This window comes from Glycine soja, chromosome 9 (genome assembly GCF_004193775.1).
Source record: "Glycine soja cultivar W05 chromosome 9, ASM419377v2, whole genome shotgun sequence".
NCBI classification, from domain to species: Eukaryota; Viridiplantae; Streptophyta; class Magnoliopsida; order Fabales; family Fabaceae; genus Glycine; species Glycine soja.
Window position 1 is genome coordinate 45,862,999 of NC_041010.1, and position 23,342 is coordinate 45,886,340.

The following is a 23,342-nucleotide window of genomic DNA, read 5'->3' on the forward strand; positions in this document are numbered from 1 at the left end:
AACTCACATTTTACATTTTATTTTAAAACTTTCATTCTATTCTTCTATCGAATGAACCTTTACTATTTAGTAGATTTCTTATAATTATATATATATATATATATATATATATATATTAATAAATTTTAGTTAATAAACAATAATAGAGTGTACATTAAAAAAAAAGAATGTTACTACTCTTAACATAACATGACCCCAACACATGGTATAATCAACTTATATAAAGTTATTTTAATTTAATAAGAGATTTCAAATTTAAATATTGAATATACGGTTGCATTAATTTAATGAAAAGAGTTTTGATATTTATAATATTTGTATTAGAACAACCCGAAAAGCCTGGCTTGCCCTATTGCACATTTTTCTCCGTTGGGATTTTTCATATTTTCCCTCTTTCCAAACACCGAAGACGGAGAAAGTAGTGAAGTACTTCTAAGAAAGAAGCAGTAGGTGTAAGAAAAGAAAAATAATTGAAATAAAAAGAAAAATATTATTATTGTCATAAATTTGGCTGTTTCAGACGCAAAGTGTAGTTGAGCTTTGGAACTTGGAAGACAACGCCGATTCCTTCAACGTTTTCGTCATTATTTTATCAATCCTCACACTCTTCTTTCCAGTGCGAAACGAAACCACGATGGACAGGTACGTGAATCTGTTCCAATCTCGTCGTTTCAAAGAAATGAGTGAGTAATTTGCTTCTTATGACTGTGTACGCGTTGGATTCACTCTTCTTCTCTTACCTTTTTCTGTAATTTGCTGATTAGTGTTTATGAAATGTGTTCAGCAGTGCTGTTGTTTTTTAATATTGAGCTCGGATTCCAATCTCGCTGTATTGAGTTTATTTGCTTTAGATGAATGTTGAGTTTGTGTTGTATTTGGTGTTATTTCTGATTTTTCGTTTTTGCGTCAGGTTTTTGATGAATTTCTGATTGGTGTGCCGTGTACGTAAAATGCGTTGAACAAACAAACAAGTGTTGTGTCGTCTTTCTGAGTGTTGAGTTGTGATAGGCTGAGAAATATGAGCATGGATATGGCTTGTAGTTTGCCGCAGTCAAGAGTGTTGCATGGAGGTCTGGGGACGAGTTACAGACACAGATCAGTAGGTCAGTTAGGCTGCTTTGATTTTAGAGGGAGAGGTTTTGGTTGTGCTTCTTTTGGGGACTCGAGAAGTGTTTCAAGACTGCAGAGGAGCAGGATGAATGTTTCTGCTTGTTGGAATAATTCAAGAGTGGCTACTGGCAGGGAGTTTAAAGTTTTGAATACGAAGAGAAGTTTGTCTTGTAAGAAGAATAATAATCTTTTCATGGTGTCTCGAGTGATTTGGTCGAAGTGCCAGGGTAATGATTCTTTAGCCTATGTTAATGGCAATGGCCGGAATGTTGATTACGTGGAAGGTTCAGGTGAGGATGTAGGATTGGGGCCTGTTTCTAGTGCTGAACTGGATGCAACTTTGGAAGAAGAAGAAGGGCAAGCGGAGAGGAAAGAGGGAGGGAGTGAAATAGGATTAGAGGAACTGAGTGTGGATGAACTGAAAGAACTATTGCAAAAGGCCTTAAAGGAGCTAGAAGTAGCTCAAATAAATAGTACCATGTTTGAGGAAAAGGTTAAAAAAATATCAGAGACTGCCATTTCTTTGCATGATGAAGCAGTCAATTCTTGGAACAATGTTAATTCTACCCTTGGCACCATCCAAGAAATAGCAAATGAAGAACATACAGCCAAAGAAGTTGTACAAAATGCAACAATGGCTCTTTCATTAGCTGAGGCAAGGCTTCAAGTAGCCATAGAATCTTTGGAGGCTGCAAAAGAAGTTCCTGATTCAGCACAAGGTTCTAATGAGAACAGTGGTGATAAGGACACGGTGGATGAGGAGCAAGCTCTTTTGGTTGCTAAAGAAGATATCAAGGAATGCCAGGCTAATTTAGCCAATTGTGAGGCAGAGCTGAGGCATTTGCAAGATAGAAAGGAGGAGTTGCAGAAGGAAGTGAGCAAATTGCAAGAAATTGCTGAAAAGGCTCAGCTGAATGCGGTGAAAGCTGAAGAGGATGTTACAAACATAATGCTTTTGGCAGAGCAAGCTGTCGCCTTTGAACTTGAGGCTACAAAACTTGTAAATGATGCAGAGATTGCCCTACAGCGAGCAGATAAGTCTAATTCTAATTCAAATGCTGATACCATAGAATCTACACAAGCACAAGATGTTGTTGTGGCTGTTCCTGAAGAGGAGAAAGTGGTTCAAGGTTTTTCTGGTGATGTTGAAAGAGACAGAGATTTGGCAATTGACGACGAATCTGTGCTTGCCAATTTATCACCTGAAACACTATCTGATAAAACCAGCCAAGTTTTGGAAGACAAAACACAGTCTGATTATTTAAGTGATAATGAGAATGCTGTGCAAACAAAAAAGCAGGAAATACAGAAAGATTTGACCAGAGATAGTTCACTAGCTCCCAAGGCATTATTGAAAAAGTCTTCTCGATTCTTTTCTGCATCATTCTTCTCTTCTGCTGAAGATGGGACTGAGTTCACACCCGCATCAGTCTTCCAGAGCTTTGTATTATCTGTACAGAAGCAGTTGCCCAAGCTGATATTTGGGTTATTGTTAATGGGAGCAGGGTGTGTATGATCTTACTACATCTTTTTCATTTATTGCTGTAATTTTATGTCAATCCTTCTAAAAACAATTTATCTGGAAGAATATATACATAATGTGATTGGCATATAATATGTATGGTATAAAAAGTACTACATACAAAATACTAATGTCATTTTTGAGCTTTCTGTACAACATGATTAAGAATGTCAAGGCACCATAATCATTGGCTTGTTTGAAAACTGTTTTTGAAGTTAAATAGATATTGTTTGGACTTTGGACAGTGGTGTATCATGTATGCCATGACACATGTCACCTTTATTTAAACTGCTTAGAAATTTTTAAGGGAGTCTGACTATATTATATTGTGCCTTCTTGCCGAGTTAATTTACATGCAAAGGTTAAGTATAAAGATTTCCAAGTATCAATAAATAGTGGGTTTTTATTTCAGGGTTGCCTTCTATTCTAATAGAGTGGAGAGGAATGCTCAGCTGCTTACACAGGCAGATGTTATTATGACCAGTGTTGAAGAAGTTTCCTCTAGTGCAAAGCCTCTGTTTAGACAACTTCAGAAACTCCCCAAGAAAATCAAGAAAATCATTGCATCATTACCTCATCAAGAGGTTTGTTTTTCTTCATTCTTTCCCCTTTAGTCTTGTGCTCAATTTTGTAAATTTTAACTGACTTTGTAAGACATCTATCCCAGGTGAACGAGGAAGAAGCCTCCCTCTTTGACATCCTCTGGTTATTACTTGCAAGTGTTATATTTGTGCCAATATTTCAAAAAATCCCTGGAGGTAACTCGTTTGCTATGTTTTCTTAGTGTGGAATTTAACATAGTCTGTCAAGTATAACAAAGTTGTGTAGGACTCTAAATGATTTAGTTAGAATGTGATTTGGAACCAAAGTCCACATATTTTGGTTAAATAAAACTTTGATGCATAGATTATCTCCACTCTTTTTAGCTAATTGTTCCTTTGCTTGGCAACAATTGGTTAGTTTGCTTATGACCATTTTTTTTTTCAAAATTAGACTGGTCACTGCATAAGAGAGAGGTTCAAGGTTTTGAGGTCAGGTTGAGGATGAACTGAGTTTTTTAATGTACCTATATATTCTACAAATATATGACTATATTAAAATACTCCCTCCGTCCTAAATTAACTGATGTTTTAGCATTGAATAAAAATTCCATATAGACTGATGTAGTGTTGTTCTCAGTTTTCAATGAGATATTAAACTATCTGTTTCAATTTTGCCCTCTAATAAATATTGTTGTCTTGATAGACTTAATAATACATTTAGTGAAATTAATGAAGAGAATAAGAATATTTTAGTAAATTGTCCCCTAATAAATGCTATTGTCTTGGAATTCTTGCTTTTCTTAATCTGTGTGGAAAAACCTTAAACATCAGTTAATTTGGGACAGAGGGAGTACCATTGAAAAATTACAATGAATGTAACATGTCTTAATTTTTTATAGATGCTAGAAACTATTAAATACGATATTTTCTTAAATTCACTGTATTTGTGATACTTAAACAACAAATAAAGCTCGGCTTAGTGGTACTTTGTGGCAGAAGCATTTTGTTGAAAATTATCCTCATTAAAATGAAAAACCATGTCCAGATTGCATGGTTTGACCTGCTTCACTGGTTCAAGCAGCTGCTTTCAATATATATATTATTAGTACCTCTGGTACTCTATTCAATATATATATTATTTTTGCTGAGCAAAAAAAAAAAAAGCAGCTGTTTTCAAACGGAATTATTTATGTTGACTGGTCCAACCTGTGGACTGGTTAATGGTTAAACTGACCTGAGTCCGAGTTTGAAAATTATTGTTATGACAATATGAAACTATAATATTTAAGGAAAATTTCTGCTTTTGTCTGAAGCATCGAATCATTACCTGGATATGTTAAATTTCTTTTAAAGGTATACTCGATAAAATTAACTGTCTTACATTCACATATTTTTATGCCAATGATATCCCCTGTCTTGCAACAATGTTTAGGCAGTCCTGTTCTTGGCTACTTGGCTGCCGGTATCTTGATTGGGCCTTATGGTCTCTCTATCATTCGTCACGTTCATGGGACAAAAGCAGTAGCTGAATTTGGAGTTGTTTTTCTTCTATTCAATATTGGCCTGGAGGTGGGGATTCCTATTAGTTCTGGTTCAGTTGTTCTATGTTAACTTTGTCCATCACCATTATCTAAGGAGCTGAATTGAGGCTCTTATTTGCTTTGTTGTTTTAGCTCTCTGTTGAAAGGCTTAGTTCAATGAAGAAATATGTCTTTGGATTAGGCTCTGCACAGGTGATTGGGAAACTACATCTCCCACCCTTGTTATTATTGTTCACCTCAAGCTATACTATTGAGGTAATGTATTAACAAGTATGAACAAATGCAGGTGTTGGCAACTGCTGTAGCTGTCGGCTTGATGGCTCATTATATTTGCGGCCAAGCTGGTCCCGCTGCTATTGTCATTGGGAATGGCCTAGCATTATCATCCACTGCTGTTGTTCTGCAGGTAAATAACCTAATATTGCATGTTTAAGCAATATCCACCTTTTTTTACTAGCATTTACTGTAAATTTTGGGTAAGTGATTGCAAAAGCTTTTGTTGTAGCTTGCATCTGTTAATAAATGTTTTAATGCTTATTAATATTTAATGAAGCTTAATGCCTGTAGCTGCATCTATTTTTTCTCTTGTATTTCTGGTTAATCTTTCATTCTGCAGTAATTTCAGTGAATTTGTTTTGCAGGTGTTGCAGGAGAGAGGCGAGAGCACTTCACGGCATGGCCGAGCTACTTTTTCTGTGTTACTTTTTCAGGTGCGTTATCCATCTATTTAGATGCTGAAAGAATTTTCTTGTCAAATGTTGTGCTAGATTGTAGAGAGAATGTAATTCTTGTGACACATAGTTGACTGAACTTTGTCATATGTGTGCTATATGTATCTTGCTTCAGTATCCCATACTGTTGTTGCACCTTCTGGATAAACTAATCACTATTTCCCGTAGCTGCATGTTATTGGATGGGCATATTATCTTTGCAGTTTGCTCGATCTAGAATTTTAAATAAATATTGATGCTATACTAATGCCATGTTTTGAGAGACACTAAACAAGCATGTTCCTAACAAGCAAGGATTAAACTGTGAAACTATCGCCTCCAGTTGGATGTTTGAGCAGATGGCTGTATGCATCTATTTATTTGTCCCTTGAGAACTTTATTATGTTTTTTCTGTGTAGATCCTCAACAAGCATCCTCTACTTTGTCTGCTCTATCTGGTCCATTGTTATATGAATTTGCTGTTTCTGACATTGATTATTTGTTATTATCTCTTAAATGCCTTTCATTTCTTATTGTATTGGTTTTGCAACTTTTTGATTTTGACACAAATTGACTTTTACTCTTTGTTTATATTCAGGATCTGGCTGTCGTGGTCTTGCTAATACTCATACCTCTTATTTCTCCTAATTCTTCCAAAGGAGGGGTAACGTTTTTCTAAGCTCTTGGTCATGAGTTTTGGCTGTTTAGTTTAGAACTTGATTAAGTTACGTAGACTCCTGTGAAGCCTGGGAGACAGTATATGACAACATTTAATTTAGCATGCTGAAAGAAATATGAAAACATGAAATGAAAGTGCAAGCAAAAATTTCAACAATACATTGTTAGCATAACTGCATCGCATAATGACAAAGGTTCTTTGTGAATTATTTCTCCTCCACTGGCCAAGAACTTAAGGTGGGAATTAATAATTATTTATAGGATCAGCAATTAATTGAATATTTTTATTTTATTTATAGTAAATCAAAAAGGTCAAGACACGAATATCTTTCTAAATAAAGTTGGTCCATGTAAGCGCATGATTGGTAGTGTTGACATAATACCAATCTATATTTTCAGGTTGGTTTTCAAGCTATTGCTGAAGCACTTGGACTGGCTGCTGTTAAGGCAGCAGTTGCCATCACTGCTATAATTGCAGGGGGACGTTTGGTAAGTGGTTTTCAGAACTGGACTGTGATTTTTCTCATCAGTATTTAATTCTTGATTTGTATGCTTTTCAAGACATATGCTTTTATATAAAGCATAATGCTACAGCATCAATTCTATGGTGTCACTGTCACATGATATATATAATTCCTTGAAACACATTCTGATATCTGACTTATAATGGTGGATGGTACTTATCAATCACTTTCCATACATGAAATACATAGATTCAATTACTTATGTAGTTTGAGATGAGTTTTGGACTGTAGTGGTTGAACTTATGAAGTCTCAGTGGAAGTTTCTTTATACGTTTTTAAGCATAGTACATTGAATGGAATGGCCATTTAGAATATTTAGTAATAATTGTGACAAGATGCTAATTGTAAAACATATATATAATAAAAAAAAGCCATTTTATGAAAGTATAAGTGATATCATTTTGGGGTTCACTTGGAAGGCATTGCATGGTGGTACTTCAATTGCAGATGTAGAGTATGCTTTGTGCTGAGTTTCCTGTTCTTCTTTACAGCTCCTTCGACCAATATACAAGCAGGTTGCAGAAAATCAAAATGCAGAAATTTTCTCAGCCAATACACTCCTTGTTATTCTTGGCACAAGTCTTCTTACAGCCAGAGTATGTCATATGTGATTGTCCTATTGCTTTTCATTTTATCCTTTTTGGGTGTTTGTTCCTTCTCATGTTTTTATTTATTGTAGAAATGAGCAAATTTTTCATGTTTTTAATAAGTATTTTGGGAAATGAAAAGGCCTGTGAAGGTTTGGTTATTTGGTCTAAACATTGTTCTGGAAAATGATTGGACAGTTGGATTGGTTCTATCGTGAAATTCTCCACTAGCTGGTCTGGTTAAGCCTTAATCTTGGAACTAGAAAACTGGTATTATAACCCTTGAACTGGCTATGGACCACTTCAATTTGATATGGTTTGAGTCTGAGAGGTTTAACAGGTTGAAAGTTCTTACCACAAAATGCACCAATTGTGGGAAGTAGGAATCAAGCATCATTGTGTAGCTTAAGAAGACAACATTCAGCCATTGCATCACTAGTGCTTCTTGCATAATATTATCAGATTAATTGTTCATATATTAAATTTGATTGCTGCATATAGAAACAGAAATCAAACATGGGTGTGTAGCTTAAGAAGGCAACATTCAACCGCATTAACAAATATCATGAAATTGTAGTCATCTTGCTGTGCATTATCCCATTAGTGTTTTTGGAGTCAGCTACTACCTGCCACTATCTGAGGTTTATAACTATATAATGTTTATAGAGATTTGTAATTCAATTATGGTTAATCCGGTGAGCTTTGACCTAGTTTGATGACTGGTCTGTTTTTGAAAACCTTGTGTTCAAGTTCAGTATTTTTTAGTTCATTAAATTGATCTTGACTTGTTTTTGTTTTCCTTTACTTAAAACAGGCAGGACTTTCCATGGCATTGGGAGCATTTTTGGCTGGTTTACTACTGGCAGAAACTGAATTTTCCTTACAGGTTGAATCTGATATTGCTCCTTATCGTGGCCTTCTTTTGGGGCTCTTCTTTATGACGGTAGGTGCTGAATATCAAAATTCACAAATTTATTAATTGTATTGTTTTATTTGTTTGTGACATTTTTTTTTAATTGCGGTTATGGTTGTGTTGCTATTTCAAAAGTTGTGGACAATTATGATTAATATGGTAACAAATGTGGTTGCATAGTTCTTTGAAACCAATATGTGGCTGCAATTCAAAACCAACTATTCAATTACTAATGTGTGAGATATTGTAATGAGAACATTCACAAGCAATGAATTGACCACTTGTGAGCACAGAGGCACTAACAACTTGGTAAAAAAAAATATAGTTTTAGATTCTATATAAGTACTTGTGAATAAAAATAATTTAAAGTTTGGAATTAAAGTATTGCTTTTAGTTGGATTGTCTGCAAGTTCGATAATAAATGAGAAAAAAATCTCAGAATTAGAAAGGCTATAAGGGGAATTGTTTATGTGGAATATTTATTAGTTTTAGTGCTAAGATGGATAAATTGTAACTTGTAAAGTGTTACATGTGTACTTATGTTCTGACAATAGGGATACATTAATCATTTCATGGTCTGTTATGGATAGAACTTTACACTATCACAACAATAACCATGCCTTATCCCATAAGGTGGGCTTGACTGCTCGGGGAGAGAACTTTGTATTACTTGAAAGAAAACTAATTCTGTCTAAAGCAAAAAATGGTTTGTAGAAGTACATTTTGAACCTTATTGATCTAGAAACTAGAAAATAACAATTATGCTACATTGACCAGAAAATCTTGACTGCTTAAATGTGAATTTTTCTTGAGATTTTTACAACTATTTAGTCAATGTGTTAATGAGCAGCTAGCTTCTATCTACATAATTGATAATTGATAGCAACTATATTTTGACTTTTCAGGTTGGAATGTCAATTGATCCAAAACTTCTTGTTTCAAACTTCCCAGTCATTACGGGCACACTAGGACTCTTAATATGTGGCAAGACTATCTTGGTTTGTTTGATAGGTAGAATGTTTGGGATTTCACTCATTTCTGCCATCAGAGTTGGTCTACTTCTTGCTCCTGGTGGGGAGTTTGCATTTGTGGCTTTTGGTGAAGCTGTTAATCAGGTTTTTGTCCTTAAAACGGTTTTTTCTGCCAATAGTTGTGTTTCATTAATAGGGGTTTACTCTAGGTCTTTATAGTAAAATAAGTTATTTTTCTAGAGTTAATTTTAAAAATGGACATATAATAGGTGTTGGCTGAACAAGTGTTGATAAAATAAGGCTGTCTTGTTGTTTTTAGCCTGGTGTGTAGTAAGAGTTGAGACTCATTATCATTTGTTCTTGCATTGCTCACTACCTTGAAATTTATAGGTTAACATTATTTGGTTTAAGATGGAAGCTTGTATGCATGCCTTAACCTCCATTGATTTCCTCCAATTGCTTGGAAAGATTTTGGTAGGAGTATAGCAATGGGATTCTATCTATCGAGATGTGTTTTATTTCTATTACTTGGAGTATAAGGATGCGCAGGAGCTCCGGGATTTTCTAAAATATGAGAATCATTATATCCTTAATTAATTATTATTAGGTTGAATTGTACATCTTTCTTTGTTCTGGTGTTCAACTCTTGCGACATTTATGGAAATTTCTCTTGTGGATATTCAGATAGATTGTGGAGCTTTGCTAGCATTATTTGGATGAAATTCTCTCTTTTGTGAATTTTGTATTATCTTTACTTTAAATGATTGATCTTCCCCGTAAGTTGAAAAATACAAAACATAGATCATTGTAGTAACTGCTAAAAATTGTTGTTTTAGGGCATAATGTCTTCCCAGCTGTCATCTTTGCTGTTTCTTGTTGTGGGCATTTCAATGGCCATCACACCATGGCTAGCTGCAGGAGGCCAGCTGATTGCTTCCCGCTTTGAGCAGAATGATGTTAGAAGTTTATTACCTGTAGAAAGTGAGGTAAAATCTCTTGAATGAGTTGCTGACTAGTAATTTAATAAATAATAGTCATGAATTTTTAGCTTCAGAAGTATCAGAAAAGGAAGGGATGAAATAAGTTGAAAACTATAAACCTAGCTGAGATGGATGAAGTTAGTTGACTACAGTCACCTAAGTCCTCACTGCCTTGGTAAAAGTTTGTACTGATACCATAGGGATAGCATGTTTGGATAGAATTCATAGTCAGAGAAATGATAAATATGCCTATTAGTTTGAAGGGAAACTTTGATATCCTTCATACCTTTTTGATATTACTCATTTAGGAGTGCTTATGTTCATTGTTTATAATTTAGTTTTAGGTTTGTAGCTAAAAAGTATATAGTAGTTTAAGTAGATTACGTTGGAGTTCTTCCTAGACCAGAGGTAGATAGTGTACACAGCTAACCCATATGGGTTTACCGTTTGCAATTTTCTTATAGACATGAAAATTTAGTAGTTTACTTCTTTTGGGTTGGTATCTTTTACAGACAGATGATCTGCAAGATCATATAATTATTTGTGGATTTGGACGAGTTGGCCAGGTAAGTTCTCTCTCTTTTTTTGGTTTGATTAATTAGTTCACTGTTTACATAATTGATTTAGGTGTGATGATTTTGTATTATGTTCAGATCATTGCCCAACTTCTTTCAGAGCGTCTTATTCCATTTGTCGCACTAGATGTAAGAAGGTAACACAGCTTGCTAACTGAAACTATTATCCTCCAGTGGATGAATTATTTGATATCTGTATTAAGCTTTAAGCTTATTTAACGTTATTTTTATTTAAAAAGGAGAAAAAATGCATGCATAATACTGACTTCTGCCTCCCAAGGAGAAAAGAATCACGATAATCTTTCTTTATGTACAGGTCATAAGTCACCTATTTGGGCCTACATATGATGTCTGTGATTGTGTTTTATTTTCCTTCATAACAGTTGGCTTATTAGTGTAGTTTATGCGTAAATGGAGCATCTCAAAATAGTTATTTCTAGGTCAATGATTCTGGTAATTAGGGACTAGGATGAGACTATCTTGGAATGGACATGAGCAAATAAATTGACAGGCTGTGACAAAATTGTGTCAGACAGTGATCTATATATACTATTTACATGGAGAAATTATAGGAATAGGATACCCAAAGACTGGAGTACCCTCAAGTAATTTATTACATTTTATTTTTCTATTATCAGAATGTTTATCGAGATTCTTTAACATGGTTTGCTTCAAAGATGTGTGAAATACTATGTTATGTGCAGCTTTGGACAGGATACGGAGATGATGAACTAACTTCTTTTCCATATTTTCTAATATCTTCAGTGATAGAGTGGCAGTTGGGCGTGCTTTGGATCTCCCTGTGTACTTTGGAGATGCTGGTAGTAGAGAGGTAGTGCACATTACTTCAGCACACTAGTCACATAGCATGTTCTTACCTGAATTTATCTTTGTTCTTTTTTTGGATGCATGGCTAGGTCCTACATAAGGTTGGGGCTGAAAGGGCATGTGCTGCAGCAATAACTCTTGATACGCCTGGTGCAAATTATAGAACAGTTTGGGCTTTAAGCAAGTACTTCCCAAATGTGAAGACTTTTGTTCGTGCCCATGACGTTGATCATGGATTGAATTTAGAAAAGGCTGGAGCTACTGCTGTAATATTCTCATACCTATTCTAGCGTTCCCCGTTTGATTACCTGATGGTACAATTTCAAAATAGTGGTAGCATTTGGTAAACACATTCAAGCATCTGAAGAGGACACGAGTTCTAATTTATGTTTGGTTTGTTTAAGAAACAGAACACGATTAAAAAATTTATTACATTTTGAAATCTATTTAAAAGGATGATACAAAAGGGAACAGAACAGAGCATTATATTCTATCCTATCTGCACAACAAATGCTACCAGTGAAAAAGAGTTTTGTTGTTTAGTCTTGCTTTTTGTAGCAAAATTGAAACAAAAACTTACCATTAGTGAAATGCTTACTCTAGAGAACTTTCTGCCACATGCAGGTTGTCCCAGAGACCTTGGAACCAAGTCTTCAACTAGCAGCTGCTGTGCTTTCTCAGGTAACAATTATCATTGAATATCATATTTCTGTGGGAACAGAAATATTGATATAATGGAAATATTTTGGTATGTCTCACTCATAATATTTATGTTTAATAGTCTTATTCGAACATGACAGATTCAGTAGCAAATGATTATGGTTATTTCTTGTTGTGATTGAATCTTGTGCACATTAGCTGAACTATTGATAATTTCTCTATATAAATAATTTACTCGAGTCTTGGACAACTTTTCTTTGAAATTGTTTGAGCATTCTTTTGTTCTATACTGTATTTGCCAGATTGACTTCATATCTCGTCGGCGGAACAAGCTGTTCTGTTCATAAAATTGTAAAGATGAAAAGCATAAAATAAAATGAAAATGTCAAATGATGTTTAATTAGGCCTTATTAGAATCAAAATCTTCAAAGAAATATTTCATTATATTTATTACTAATTTATGAAAATTATGACACAATGCTATAGCATGGAAATGGGTGATCTTTATATTTCCAAACATTTCTTTCTTTAGGCTAAACTCCCTACGTCGGAGATTGCAGCTACTATAAATGAATTCAGATCTCGACATCTGGCTGAGCTCACTGAGGTAGGTATTCCTTTTGAATTCATGCATAAACATACACTGCTTATATCACTTTTTTTTTTATTGACAAATGTTAATTGTTAATTATTAGTTTTTTGTTAGTGGGGAGAGTCAAACCTGCGACCTCTCACCCCCTCCCTTCTTCCTTTATCACTAGATCAACCTTATAACTCCTATATCACTATTATATGGTGGATAGCAGCTACAAGGTCCATATGGAAGCTCAGAAATGATGTGATCTTTCATAATCAGCCTTTCCACATTTCTAAGTTGGTGGATAACACTAACTTCCTCACTTGGTCCTGGCTGAGGGGGTGGGAAAAGGACTTCAATGCCCCTTTTCATCAATGGTCCACAGCCATGCCTATGGCTTTTACTTAGCTTGTGGTCTGTTGGGTTAAGGGTTATGGGGGTTTCTTGTAGGGCATCTGTGTTATGTAGTTTTGGACTCATGTTCCTGGAGACATTATCTCCTTATCTTGTAGTACCACTGGTACTATTATTTGATTAATATATATATTATATCTTTGCAGTTAAAAAAAAAATATAGTTGATATCTGAATGGTGTTTGTTGTTCTTTCTCTATCTGTGCAGCTGTGTGAAGCAAGTGGAAGTTCTCTTGGTTATGGATTTAATAGAATTATGAACAAACCCAAATCTCCATCCCCAGATTCATTAGATGAGACCCCTGTCTCCGAAGGGACACTAGCAATATGAAGAGTGGCGCATATATACAAAGTAGATGGCAGAAGAAAAGGAGAACTAGGAAAAAAAAATAATTGTCAAAAAAATGTATATCAGATCATTAGTTCCATTGTTATGTACAGAAATATAGCCAAAATTAGTTTTATTTTCTCTTTTCCCATAAAATTTTGGTTCCGGGCATCTCAAATTCCTGTTAAGGATGATATCATGTTGTTGTAGTTGTATTGTGCCAGTGGCATTATTTTCATTTGCCTTGGTGGGTTTTTTCACGTCAAAATCATATAGAAGACACAAAAGCTAGTATTATTAGCTTCACTTGGATGGATGCGGATCCTGCGTCCTCCACCCTCAATGTGTGTCCAAACAAATTGTCATAAATATGCGAATGCTCTGGACAAGTAGGGCAACTCCTGCAGGTAGATAGCTGATGATCCTCAACCTCATCCTAGACATTGGTTTTTATTGGTGTATTGGAAAGTTGCTACTTGTGTACCTACTACTAAAATTTATGCCAACCCCAAACTTGTTTTCCATTTATTTCCTTTTTTTTTTTATCTATATGCTACAATCCACTTAGTCTGCTCATGAGATTAAAGTTGAGTAATGTTTTTGGCATTTGTTGTGTTTGGATGCTTTTATTATTAATGGATTATAATGGAATAATTAAGGATGGGTCAGTTAATGAAGGAAAGATAAAATGAAGTTATAAAAAGATAATAAAACATTAAAACCTAATTTACACTTATTTTTCGGCAAACAAATGAATATATATTATATGAGTACCAGAGGTACCAAAACATTACAAAGGAGCTCCATGGTCAGTAAATATATATCGGATTATGCAGTATATAGAACATGCAGAATAGATACTGGACGTACTGCACACAACCAGGAGCCTCAAAGTTCCACACTGAAACAGCATATAACAGGGACACTAATCAAAACAAAACCAAATTTAGTCATCATCAACATCACATACCTGGTAGTACCAACCCTAAAATTAAGGTTGTACGAAGAAAAGTCGTCTTCCCACAACGACAAATAGAGCCTATTTTCGTGTTCCACCATCAGACCCATGGGATTAAGTGCTTCATTGCTCATTTTTTGAATGATTAGAACCGCAAGAGCAAGCTGTAAAGTTTCTTTTTGCTATTTTCGTCCCGTAAAGTTCCTTTTTACTATTTTTTTTCTTTTTATCTGTTAAAAAACATTTTTATTTATTTTTCTTCTATTTCTATTTCATTTTTTATTTTATTTTCATCCAAACACGATGATTTAAATTATAAAATAAAAACATAAAGGAAAAGTCTTGATTTTTTTTTTAACCATAGTATTGATATGTAGTTGTGATGATAAATTTTTATCACAGACGTTGAACATACATAAAATAAATATTTTTTTTTAATATAATTTATTTCATACCAAAAATCAATCAGATTCAAACTTAAACCATTTAATTAAGGACTTGAATTTTTTATTTTGTTGAAAGACTTTGTCTTTATATTCTATAGAAAACTATTGTTTTGTGCTATTAATTATAAATCTAAGATAGACTTCGGTAAACAAAACTCATTTACTCTAATTTTTATTCATTTTTCTTTTATATATATATATATATATATGGGTATCTAATCTTATAAAAGTCATTCAAATTGCATATAATTATTTATGGGTATCTAATGTTAAAAGAATCATTTTATTTATATAAAAATCTAGCAAATTTAGCATAATATAAAACTGTATATTATTACACAGTGATTACATAGCTTATTTTCTCTGATTTTTAATTGAACCGTTAGAAATACAATTTCCCCCACACTACAGAGTACAGACACATTGGCAGATTCAGAATTTGAAAGTGGACAAGAAAAATTGTAAACCCAGAAAGAGAAAAACCTCGTCTTTCTTCTTCTCACTACTTCTCTTCTCTGCTTTATCTTCTTCTTGTTCAACTTGCACACACAAGTGTTCGAATTTCTACGAACAATGGCTCCCAAATCGATGGAACCTCACGACGAAGCTGAAGAAGACTTGGAGTTGGAGAGGTTGGAGTCTGATTTGAAGCAAATGGCGCACAAGATTCTCGATTACCGAACAACGCTTCCAGATCAGCTCAACTCCACGCTCCGTTCGATTCTCGATGCCCAGAGACCCTTTCTTTCACCGGGTGCCTCTCTTTTTAGGGTTTTTCTTTTCCGCCTCTAAAATTGGGAAATTGATTGAAATTGTTAAGATGCTTTTGGTTTAAACGAAATATATTAGTTCCGCCTGAATTATTTTATGCTCCTCGAGATGGGTAGTGCTGATTGGTTCTGGGGTTTAAGTTAGCTTCTTCAATTTAAGTGTTTTTTGGGGAAAGACTTAACCCTTTTTTGTGTTTGGGTATGTGAGATTGCTTAAACTTGGTTGTTGGTGTTGCAATTGCTCCAATAAGTGATGACATTTTAGAGCTGACTCATTGCTCTCACATGTCTTCTTTTTTTTTTTTCCTGGTTTGGGTATGTGAGTCTTGTGCCTTGAAAACCCAATGTTGCTACTGGAAGTCCTATGTGTTTGTTGTCATTTCACTGAGATTATAATTGGGCAAAGATTAGTGATACTGAACTCTGATTTAGTGGCTATAGTTTCTGGAGTTGGTACTTTTAGTAAAGCGCTTACATTGCTGTGTCTTGATGAAATTGCTGGTTAGGTTTTGTAGGGAAGAAAACTCATTTTTTTGCTGATTTTAGTCATCTACATGTTGGTAAAGCTATGCTGTTTTGATGCTTATTTTCTGGGGTTTTTAACTTTAGAACGGAGGAATAATGATGTAGCAATTATCATGCATTTGCATGATCTATTAGCAAAAAGGAGAAATGCTTATCATGCATTTGAATCTCATCTCATGTATAAAAAACAATAAATTTATTGTTTGAATCATGTCTTTTCTAAAATTAATCATGCTTTTGTGTCAGCATCAACAAGCATGTCAGAATAATATTTTTTTTTCTTGTTTTTCCTGAAGCAATTTCTTTACTTACCTGCCTGACTACAAATCTTTCTCCAACGAGTTTTTCAATAATGAGATATAAGTTGGGAATTTTGTGTTGTAACCTGAAATTGCCCCCCAGGCATCATTGGTAACCATAGTGATGGTTCAAATGTGTTTAAAATTCGAAGTGCATTTTGAATATTGTCATGTGGGTAGGAACAAATACTGTTTTCCAAATATTTAAGAGAATTGACACTTGAAGATGATATTTTGTTAAATTGAGCATAACGTTTCTTTTGTACTCCCTTGATTGCCGTTGTCTTTTTCACCTTTCCTTTTTTTTTTTTTAATCTAAGTGCTAGCAGTAATTTTTCTATGGGTATTGTATTGTATGGCTGTATGTCATCACTGTAACTTTGACTCAGCTGATGCAAGGTACTGTAATATTCTTCTTCAGTCTTTCAGATATGATCCTTGTGCCATTTGGTAGTTAAGACTTGTTCTGTATAAGTTATTTATTTTTTTATTATGTCTTTCAAGGTGCAATATGTTTTCTTCGTTTTTTTTTGTCACTGTATTTCACTCGTTGATCAGGTTTATATTGTACAGGTGCATCAGAACAAAACATTTCTAGAGAAGAAAGTTCATCTGCTCCAGAAGATCCAGAGACTGCCAAGATACTAAAATTGCTGAATGAAAAGATCTCAAGCAATTGCTCTGCTATGCCAATTGTTTTGAAAAGGATGAAAGACTGCATTGCAAGAATTGAGAAGTTTGACTCATACAATGATGCAATGATACATCCGGCCTTCAAAAGGAAGAAGACTGGATAGTCAAGCCCTGATGTATTATACATTAAAGTTATTTATCTGAACATCTAAGAATACAAGTAATCCAGCATTTACCAACTTCGATTTGTTCAAGGAAGCCACGTGTTCTCATTTTCCTAATCCTGCAAGTAGGAAGAAAGCTTCGTTTCAGATGTATAATGTATTTCATTGTTTGGTCCTTTGTGGTAATATTTTGGAAAGCATCCCCTGCCTGCAAGACAGGATATTGTATAGTCCCTGTCCCTTTGTATTAGCTGCTTGAGGCTTGAGCATATTAATTGTATTTATTGCGTTGAACATATTCATTTGTCCTATTGCAAGCTTGATCATTTGAAGAGTTAGCCAATTAGGGTGGTCATTGCTATAGACACACTTTCATTGGCCATAGGATTGTTTGCTGTCTCTGACTTAATTGTTTACTTTTTATTTTTGGTAAAGTATCATTTGGTTTCTATATCTGTCAATTTTTTGCTGTATGTGTAAGGAGCATATTGGGTCATGTAGCTAATGTGTATGGCTCAGTTAAGAAGATGTGCAATTGGTTTGACCCCTTTTCTTCCTGATATTTGAATTCCTACCCACTCATAGTGCGTGAAAGGTTCAATGTCTTTCTAGCCAAATGTCAAACCTCAATACCTTCTATTGTTTATAAAAAATTGTCTTGAACCTTTCCTACAAATAACATTAAAGTTATAAATAATCATTATAGTTTGAAATTGATATCAAACGTCTTTATTTTTAACCCATTTTAGAGCTAGAGACTAATCTATTAAAGTATTAAAATTCATTTCAAGAGTTGATCTCTTGTGATAGATGTTTTTTCACACATAAATATTTGAAGATTGAATGTCCGACCACATGTTTAAGAATTTGTTAATTGTATCATACCATATTGGTATATCAAAAGTCATTGAAAAGAATGATATAAGCTTACCACAAAATGATGAGTAAGCAAAGAGTTATAAGTTTAGTCAAGTGATTGAGAGAAAAAAAGGTGGTTGAGAGAAAATATTTTATTAAATATAGTTTAACAAGGATAAGGGAGAGAGAAAAAATATCACAAGTTTAATTTTCGTGTTAACCAAAAACTAACAATTAATAATTAATATTTAATGAGAGAAAAAAAAACAAAAATGATGAGACCGTGTATACCAAAAAAAAAAGGTGGTTGAGAGAAAAGATTTTATTAAATATAGTTTAACAAAGTTTTGTGGCAAAAATTAATCATTTATAAAGTCGATAAATAATTTTAAGTAAAAGAAAAAAATAATAAAATTTGACATTTTTAAATAAGTTAAGATAAGTTTCTACAAAATATCTTGTTGAATATATTATTCTCTCACATAGAACATATCATGATTTTACATCGCTGCGTCAATTTTCAAATTTTTTTTATGATCTAACTCTAACATTATTAGATTAATTTTAAATTTTTAATAATTGACCGATGAATAGATAATTAATACTCTAAATAAATTTTATTGTATTTATACCAATTATTCAAAATTGTTAGAAAACAGGAAATAAAAAAAATCCAACTGAAAGTGTCATGTTTTTTTATTAGCAACTCAAAGTGCTTTAAATTAAAATGCATTGGATGACTTGTCTTGAACCAATCGAAATCATGAATTCCGTAATCTTAATCTCAATTTAATTCTAAACCAATGTTAAGAACAAAAGGATTATTTTAAAAACGGCAAATAAATAAAGAGATTAAGAAAAAACTTAAATGAACTTGTTTAGGTATTTTAGTGTAATTTTTAATTAGAAATAAAGTTTCTTTATCCGTTTATATATTTTTTATCCGTAATTAGAATTAAAGTTTTGCTTAAATAGCTTATGCTGATTTTTAATGCATCATTTTATTATGCAGTATAAGAAAGGAGAAACTATAATTTTGATAAAAGGAAACACTCAAATAAATTGTATTTAAATTTTGTGCTTTAGTTTTGTATATAATAAAATATTTTTGAATTTGGAGCTTGTAAAGTCATTAATTCAGTTTAGAAAATAAAATGAGTAACTTCATTTGTTAATAAAAAAATAATTTTTTTCATGAAATTAATATTAATATTACTATTCATATATAACAAATAATGCATATGTCAGGATACCAATCATTAATATTACTATTAACCCACTTTATCATTATTCACTTAAGAAAAAGCGAAATCTAATATTTTCACATAAAAATCCAATAATAATTTTCTTTACCACTATGCCATATTAATGAATGCAATGACGTGTTAAAAAAGTCAAATCTTATAAGATGTCAAGGTAAAATGATAAAACCTAGTTTTATGTGAACAATGACACAGACTTTTTCATTAAAAATAAATAGAATAAAAAAATTCATATATTAATTTTACACTAATTCTATTATTAAATTATTATCATTCTGTTAATCTTTATAATAATTATCTTTAAGACACTAATGATGATTTTCCTTGGTTGAAAAATGTATACTACTACGCCCAATTAAACTCTTAAAAAACAGAGAATCTGTTCCCTGAGAACCCCAAAGTAAGTTTTCACTTCGGAGAATCCTAGCGTCGCGTGTTTTTGTACAAAAACAAAAACAAAAACAGAGGGAATAGAACAACGAAGCACAACGTATAGCTTTTTGAATCGCTGTTTGAGGAATCACCGAATCTCAATGGCTTCTTCGGTGTTCTTTACTCACTCCCATTGCTACTCTTCTAAACCTTCTTCTCTCGTTTTCCGCCTCCACCGCCAAGTTGGTCTGGGTCCCACCTCTCTCGGATTCTCTTCTTCTCATGTTGCCCCCGTTGGTATAAAGTTCCCACCTTGTCTTCGGTTTTTTGTCTGTGCCAACCTTCTTTGTGGTTTTTAGCTTCTGGGTCTATCTGGTCTTCTTTTTAACAAAAAATGTGTCCTGTTACTTGTGGGTCTTGTGAAAATTGAAAAAAGTATAATTTTTTTTATATACTTTGTGAACTTTTTCTCTGTGGACTTGGAGTTTTGAATAGGGGGGTTTTTGTTAAAATTTTACCATTCACTGCAAAAACAGTGCTGAGTCGTTTTTCTGCCCGTTTGTGTTCCTTTAAGATTGGTTTGCCTGTACATGTTTTCTGCTGGACCTGCTCACACTTGATCACCTTGATTAAATTCTTAGTTTGTGCTTGTTGGTATTTCTTTACTGGTTGATTTTTTTTTATTATTGTTGGGGTGAAAATTAGTTATAGTTCCTTTGGTGTTTTTGGTGCTACTCTCTAATTAGAGTTACAGTTTCATCTTGGTAATCTTCATAAGAATAGTTTGCATTAAAGGTCAATATAGGTTACTGAGGTAAAACTCCAATTTTGATTGGAAAATAACATCAAAACACTAAACTGTATCTAAGTTGTTTTTACCTTAGTGTAGCTATGATTGTGGTCCGTTTAGTTCCAAATTTTGAAATTAGCATAGGACACTGGGATTTTGGATGATTGAATGGCCTTCCAGTTATCACTTTGACTTTGTAGATGCAAAAGTTGTGTGGCTCCAGGGTGTCTTAAAGACACTGCTTCTCTGTGTGTTTGGTAATAGCTTGTAGTTCATTTAAGATGGTTTTTGCCCAAATTGCCTGATAATCAGATTTAAGATGATGACTTGTCCTTTGAAGAATTTGAGAGGTCTTGTTAGTAGGTTGGATCAAGATAATAGACTTAGGGTGCATTTTGAATTTGCATAGGTGTTCGGGAGAACTTGTGAAAATAACTTATGATATGTCTCTAAGCTGCTTTCAGCTTATTTCAATGAACACAACTGACAACTTATATAAAACCAATTTTCTTTGATTACATAAACAACTTATTCACGAGTGCTTACATGGTAAACACTTATTCAATGAGCACTTAATTGAGCTGTTTACCCTAACATAATTATTTGATTTTTTAAAGGTTCATTTGTTCTTTTAGTTATTAGCCTACTGTTGTCATTACTTGTAAATTTAACATTGTTGGTTCTTACACATGTTTTTTCAGTGCTTATATATTTATGTGTATTCCCTTACGTGCACATGCCAATGTGTCTTTCCTCTGCTTGCTATTGGCCCAATAAGATTTTGCTAACCTGTGTTCATATGCCTCCATCTGATTTTATATGTACAGCTGTTATGGCTACAGATTCTTCTTTTAAGGTGATTGATGGAAAATCTGTAGCAAAGCAAATCAGAGATGAGATAACGGCTGAAGTCTCCAGGATGAGAGAATCCATTGGTGTGATTCCTGGGTTGGCTGTAATTCTTGTCGGGGATAGGAAGGACTCTGCAACTTATGTGCGTAACAAGAAGAAGGCTTGTGAATCTGTTGGAATCAATTCTTTGGAAGCAAATCTGCCTGAGAATTCCACAGAAGAAGAAGTTTTGAACTATATTGCAGGCTACAATGATGATCCTTCAGTTCATGGCATCCTCGTTCAGTTACCCTTACCTTCGGTATATTTGTAGATCTCTAGCTTCACTTTCTTTTTCTGAGCAAAATATGCTAAATTATGTCATAAATCTCTTTTTATATTTAGGTCTGAACTATTCTTAAGTTCTTAGGGTACTAAGTTAAGCATTCAGACACGGTACATTGATAACTTATATTCTTGTAGCTAAGTTTGTTGACAGCTAAACTACAACTATAACTTGAAGATTGTTTAATGGAAGTTTAATTAAATTCCCTTGGCCTTTTTACAGCATATGAATGAGCAGAACATCTTGAACGCTGTCAGGATTGAGAAGGATGTAGATGGTTTTCATCCGTTAAATATTGGTCGTCTTGCCATGCGTGGAAGAGAACCTCTGTTTGTTCCTTGTACACCAAAGGGATGCATAGAGCTACTGCACAGATACAATGTTTCTATTAAAGGAAAGAGGGCTGTTGTGATTGGTCGGAGCAATATTGTTGGAATGCCAGCTGCTCTCTTGCTTCAAGTAATATCACATTGGGCCAAACTTGAAATTTTAGTTAACAGTTCAAAACTAATTTTATTTCAGTGTTACTGTTTACTCATTTTTTATTCATATGTATATGATTCCACTTCTTTATGTGTCTCATGTTACAGAGGGAAGATGCTACTGTCAGTATTGTCCATTCTAGAACCAGTAACCCCGAAGAGATCATAAGACAGGCAGATATTATCATTGCTGCTGTTGGGCAAGCAAACATGGTGAGGGGAAGCTGGATAAAGCCTGGTGCAGTCATTATTGATGTTGGAATCAACCCGGTAGAGGTGAGTAGAGTTATATCAAGTTCATGTTTATAGCATGCTACCAGGCTCCTATCTTGGTTGGTACTGTATTTTTAGGAATCATTTTCATATTTAACATTTAAATTTCAATGTCAACATTATTTAACCAATGCATGTTTGGGTGTATATGTGACAGGATCCAAATAGCCCCCGAGGTTACAAACTGGTGGGAGATGTTTGTTATGAAGAAGCCATAAGAATTGCCTCTGCTGTTACACCAGTTCCTGGAGGAGTTGGTCCAATGACCATAGCAATGCTTCTACAAAATACACTCATCTCTGCAAAGAGGGTGCACAATTTTGAATAACATTGTGAAAGGGTGTTGTATACCATTATGAGCCATCAATTTTTGTTTAGGTGACTCGTGGATTTAAGGTAGGGTTTTTTCAACATTGGGACTTAAGCCCCAAATAAGAGAAAATGTTGCTAAGGATGATAGTGTAAAACATCTCCTTCCAATGCATTGGTTAACATACAAAACCAATGCATTGGTTAACATACAAAACCAATGCATTAATCTTCAGGCATACATAACTAAGACTATGGTGGAAAATGTTTGTGGAAGGCATTAAAGTAGAATAAAGTCAGGTGAAAGTTACGGGAGTCTAGTGTAAATTTTGATTTACAAAAAAGATTGACTCAAATGACCCGTAATTGATCTGGTTTCTTCCTTTGGTTTGTCACGTGTTTCTGAATTTGCAAGTTTGACCAACTTTGGAACTAACTCGATTTTTCTCCTCTGCCCTTGAAATGCAACATTTTTTGGTCTTATTATTACTACTTAAACGAGGCTTAGAACTATATTATGAATAACGATGATAAATACGTTGAATTAGAACTTTATAAGGAAATA

At 33.9% G+C, this 23,342-nt stretch overlaps 3 protein-coding genes across 3 annotated transcripts; all 3 read left to right on the top strand.

The window, feature by feature from the left end:
• The first annotated feature begins 349 nt into the window (after positions 1–349).
• On the top strand, positions 350–13,987 carry LOC114425239 (K(+) efflux antiporter 2, chloroplastic-like). The gene is made up of 21 exons (XM_028392075.1): positions 350–642; positions 911–2,616; positions 3,045–3,216; positions 3,300–3,390; positions 4,607–4,743; positions 4,848–4,907; positions 5,002–5,121; positions 5,357–5,425; positions 6,024–6,089; positions 6,503–6,592; positions 7,119–7,223; positions 8,029–8,157; positions 9,033–9,242; positions 9,935–10,084; positions 10,591–10,644; positions 10,732–10,790; positions 11,419–11,485; positions 11,571–11,747; positions 12,106–12,162; positions 12,674–12,748; positions 13,340–13,987. The coding sequence occupies exons 2-21, from the start codon at positions 1,019–1,021 to the stop codon at positions 13,460–13,462; spliced, it is 3,609 nt and encodes a 1,202-aa protein (XP_028247876.1). The 5' UTR covers positions 350–642; positions 911–1,018; the 3' UTR covers positions 13,463–13,987.
• Positions 13,988–15,242: 1,255 nt separating this feature from the next.
• Positions 15,243–17,705, top strand: LOC114425240. Its single transcript, XM_028392076.1, has 2 exons — positions 15,243–15,617; positions 17,031–17,705. The coding sequence occupies exons 1-2, from the start codon at positions 15,437–15,439 to the stop codon at positions 17,252–17,254; spliced, it is 405 nt and encodes a 134-aa protein (XP_028247877.1). The 5' UTR covers positions 15,243–15,436; the 3' UTR covers positions 17,255–17,705.
• Positions 17,706–19,735: 2,030 nt separating this feature from the next.
• LOC114425241 (bifunctional protein FolD 4, chloroplastic-like) lies at positions 19,736–23,172 on the top strand. Its single transcript, XM_028392078.1, has 5 exons — positions 19,736–20,043; positions 21,364–21,689; positions 21,936–22,172; positions 22,304–22,471; positions 22,626–23,172. The coding sequence occupies exons 1-5, from the start codon at positions 19,908–19,910 to the stop codon at positions 22,794–22,796; spliced, it is 1,038 nt and encodes a 345-aa protein (XP_028247879.1). The 5' UTR covers positions 19,736–19,907; the 3' UTR covers positions 22,797–23,172.
• Positions 23,173–23,342: the final 170 nt, after the last annotated feature.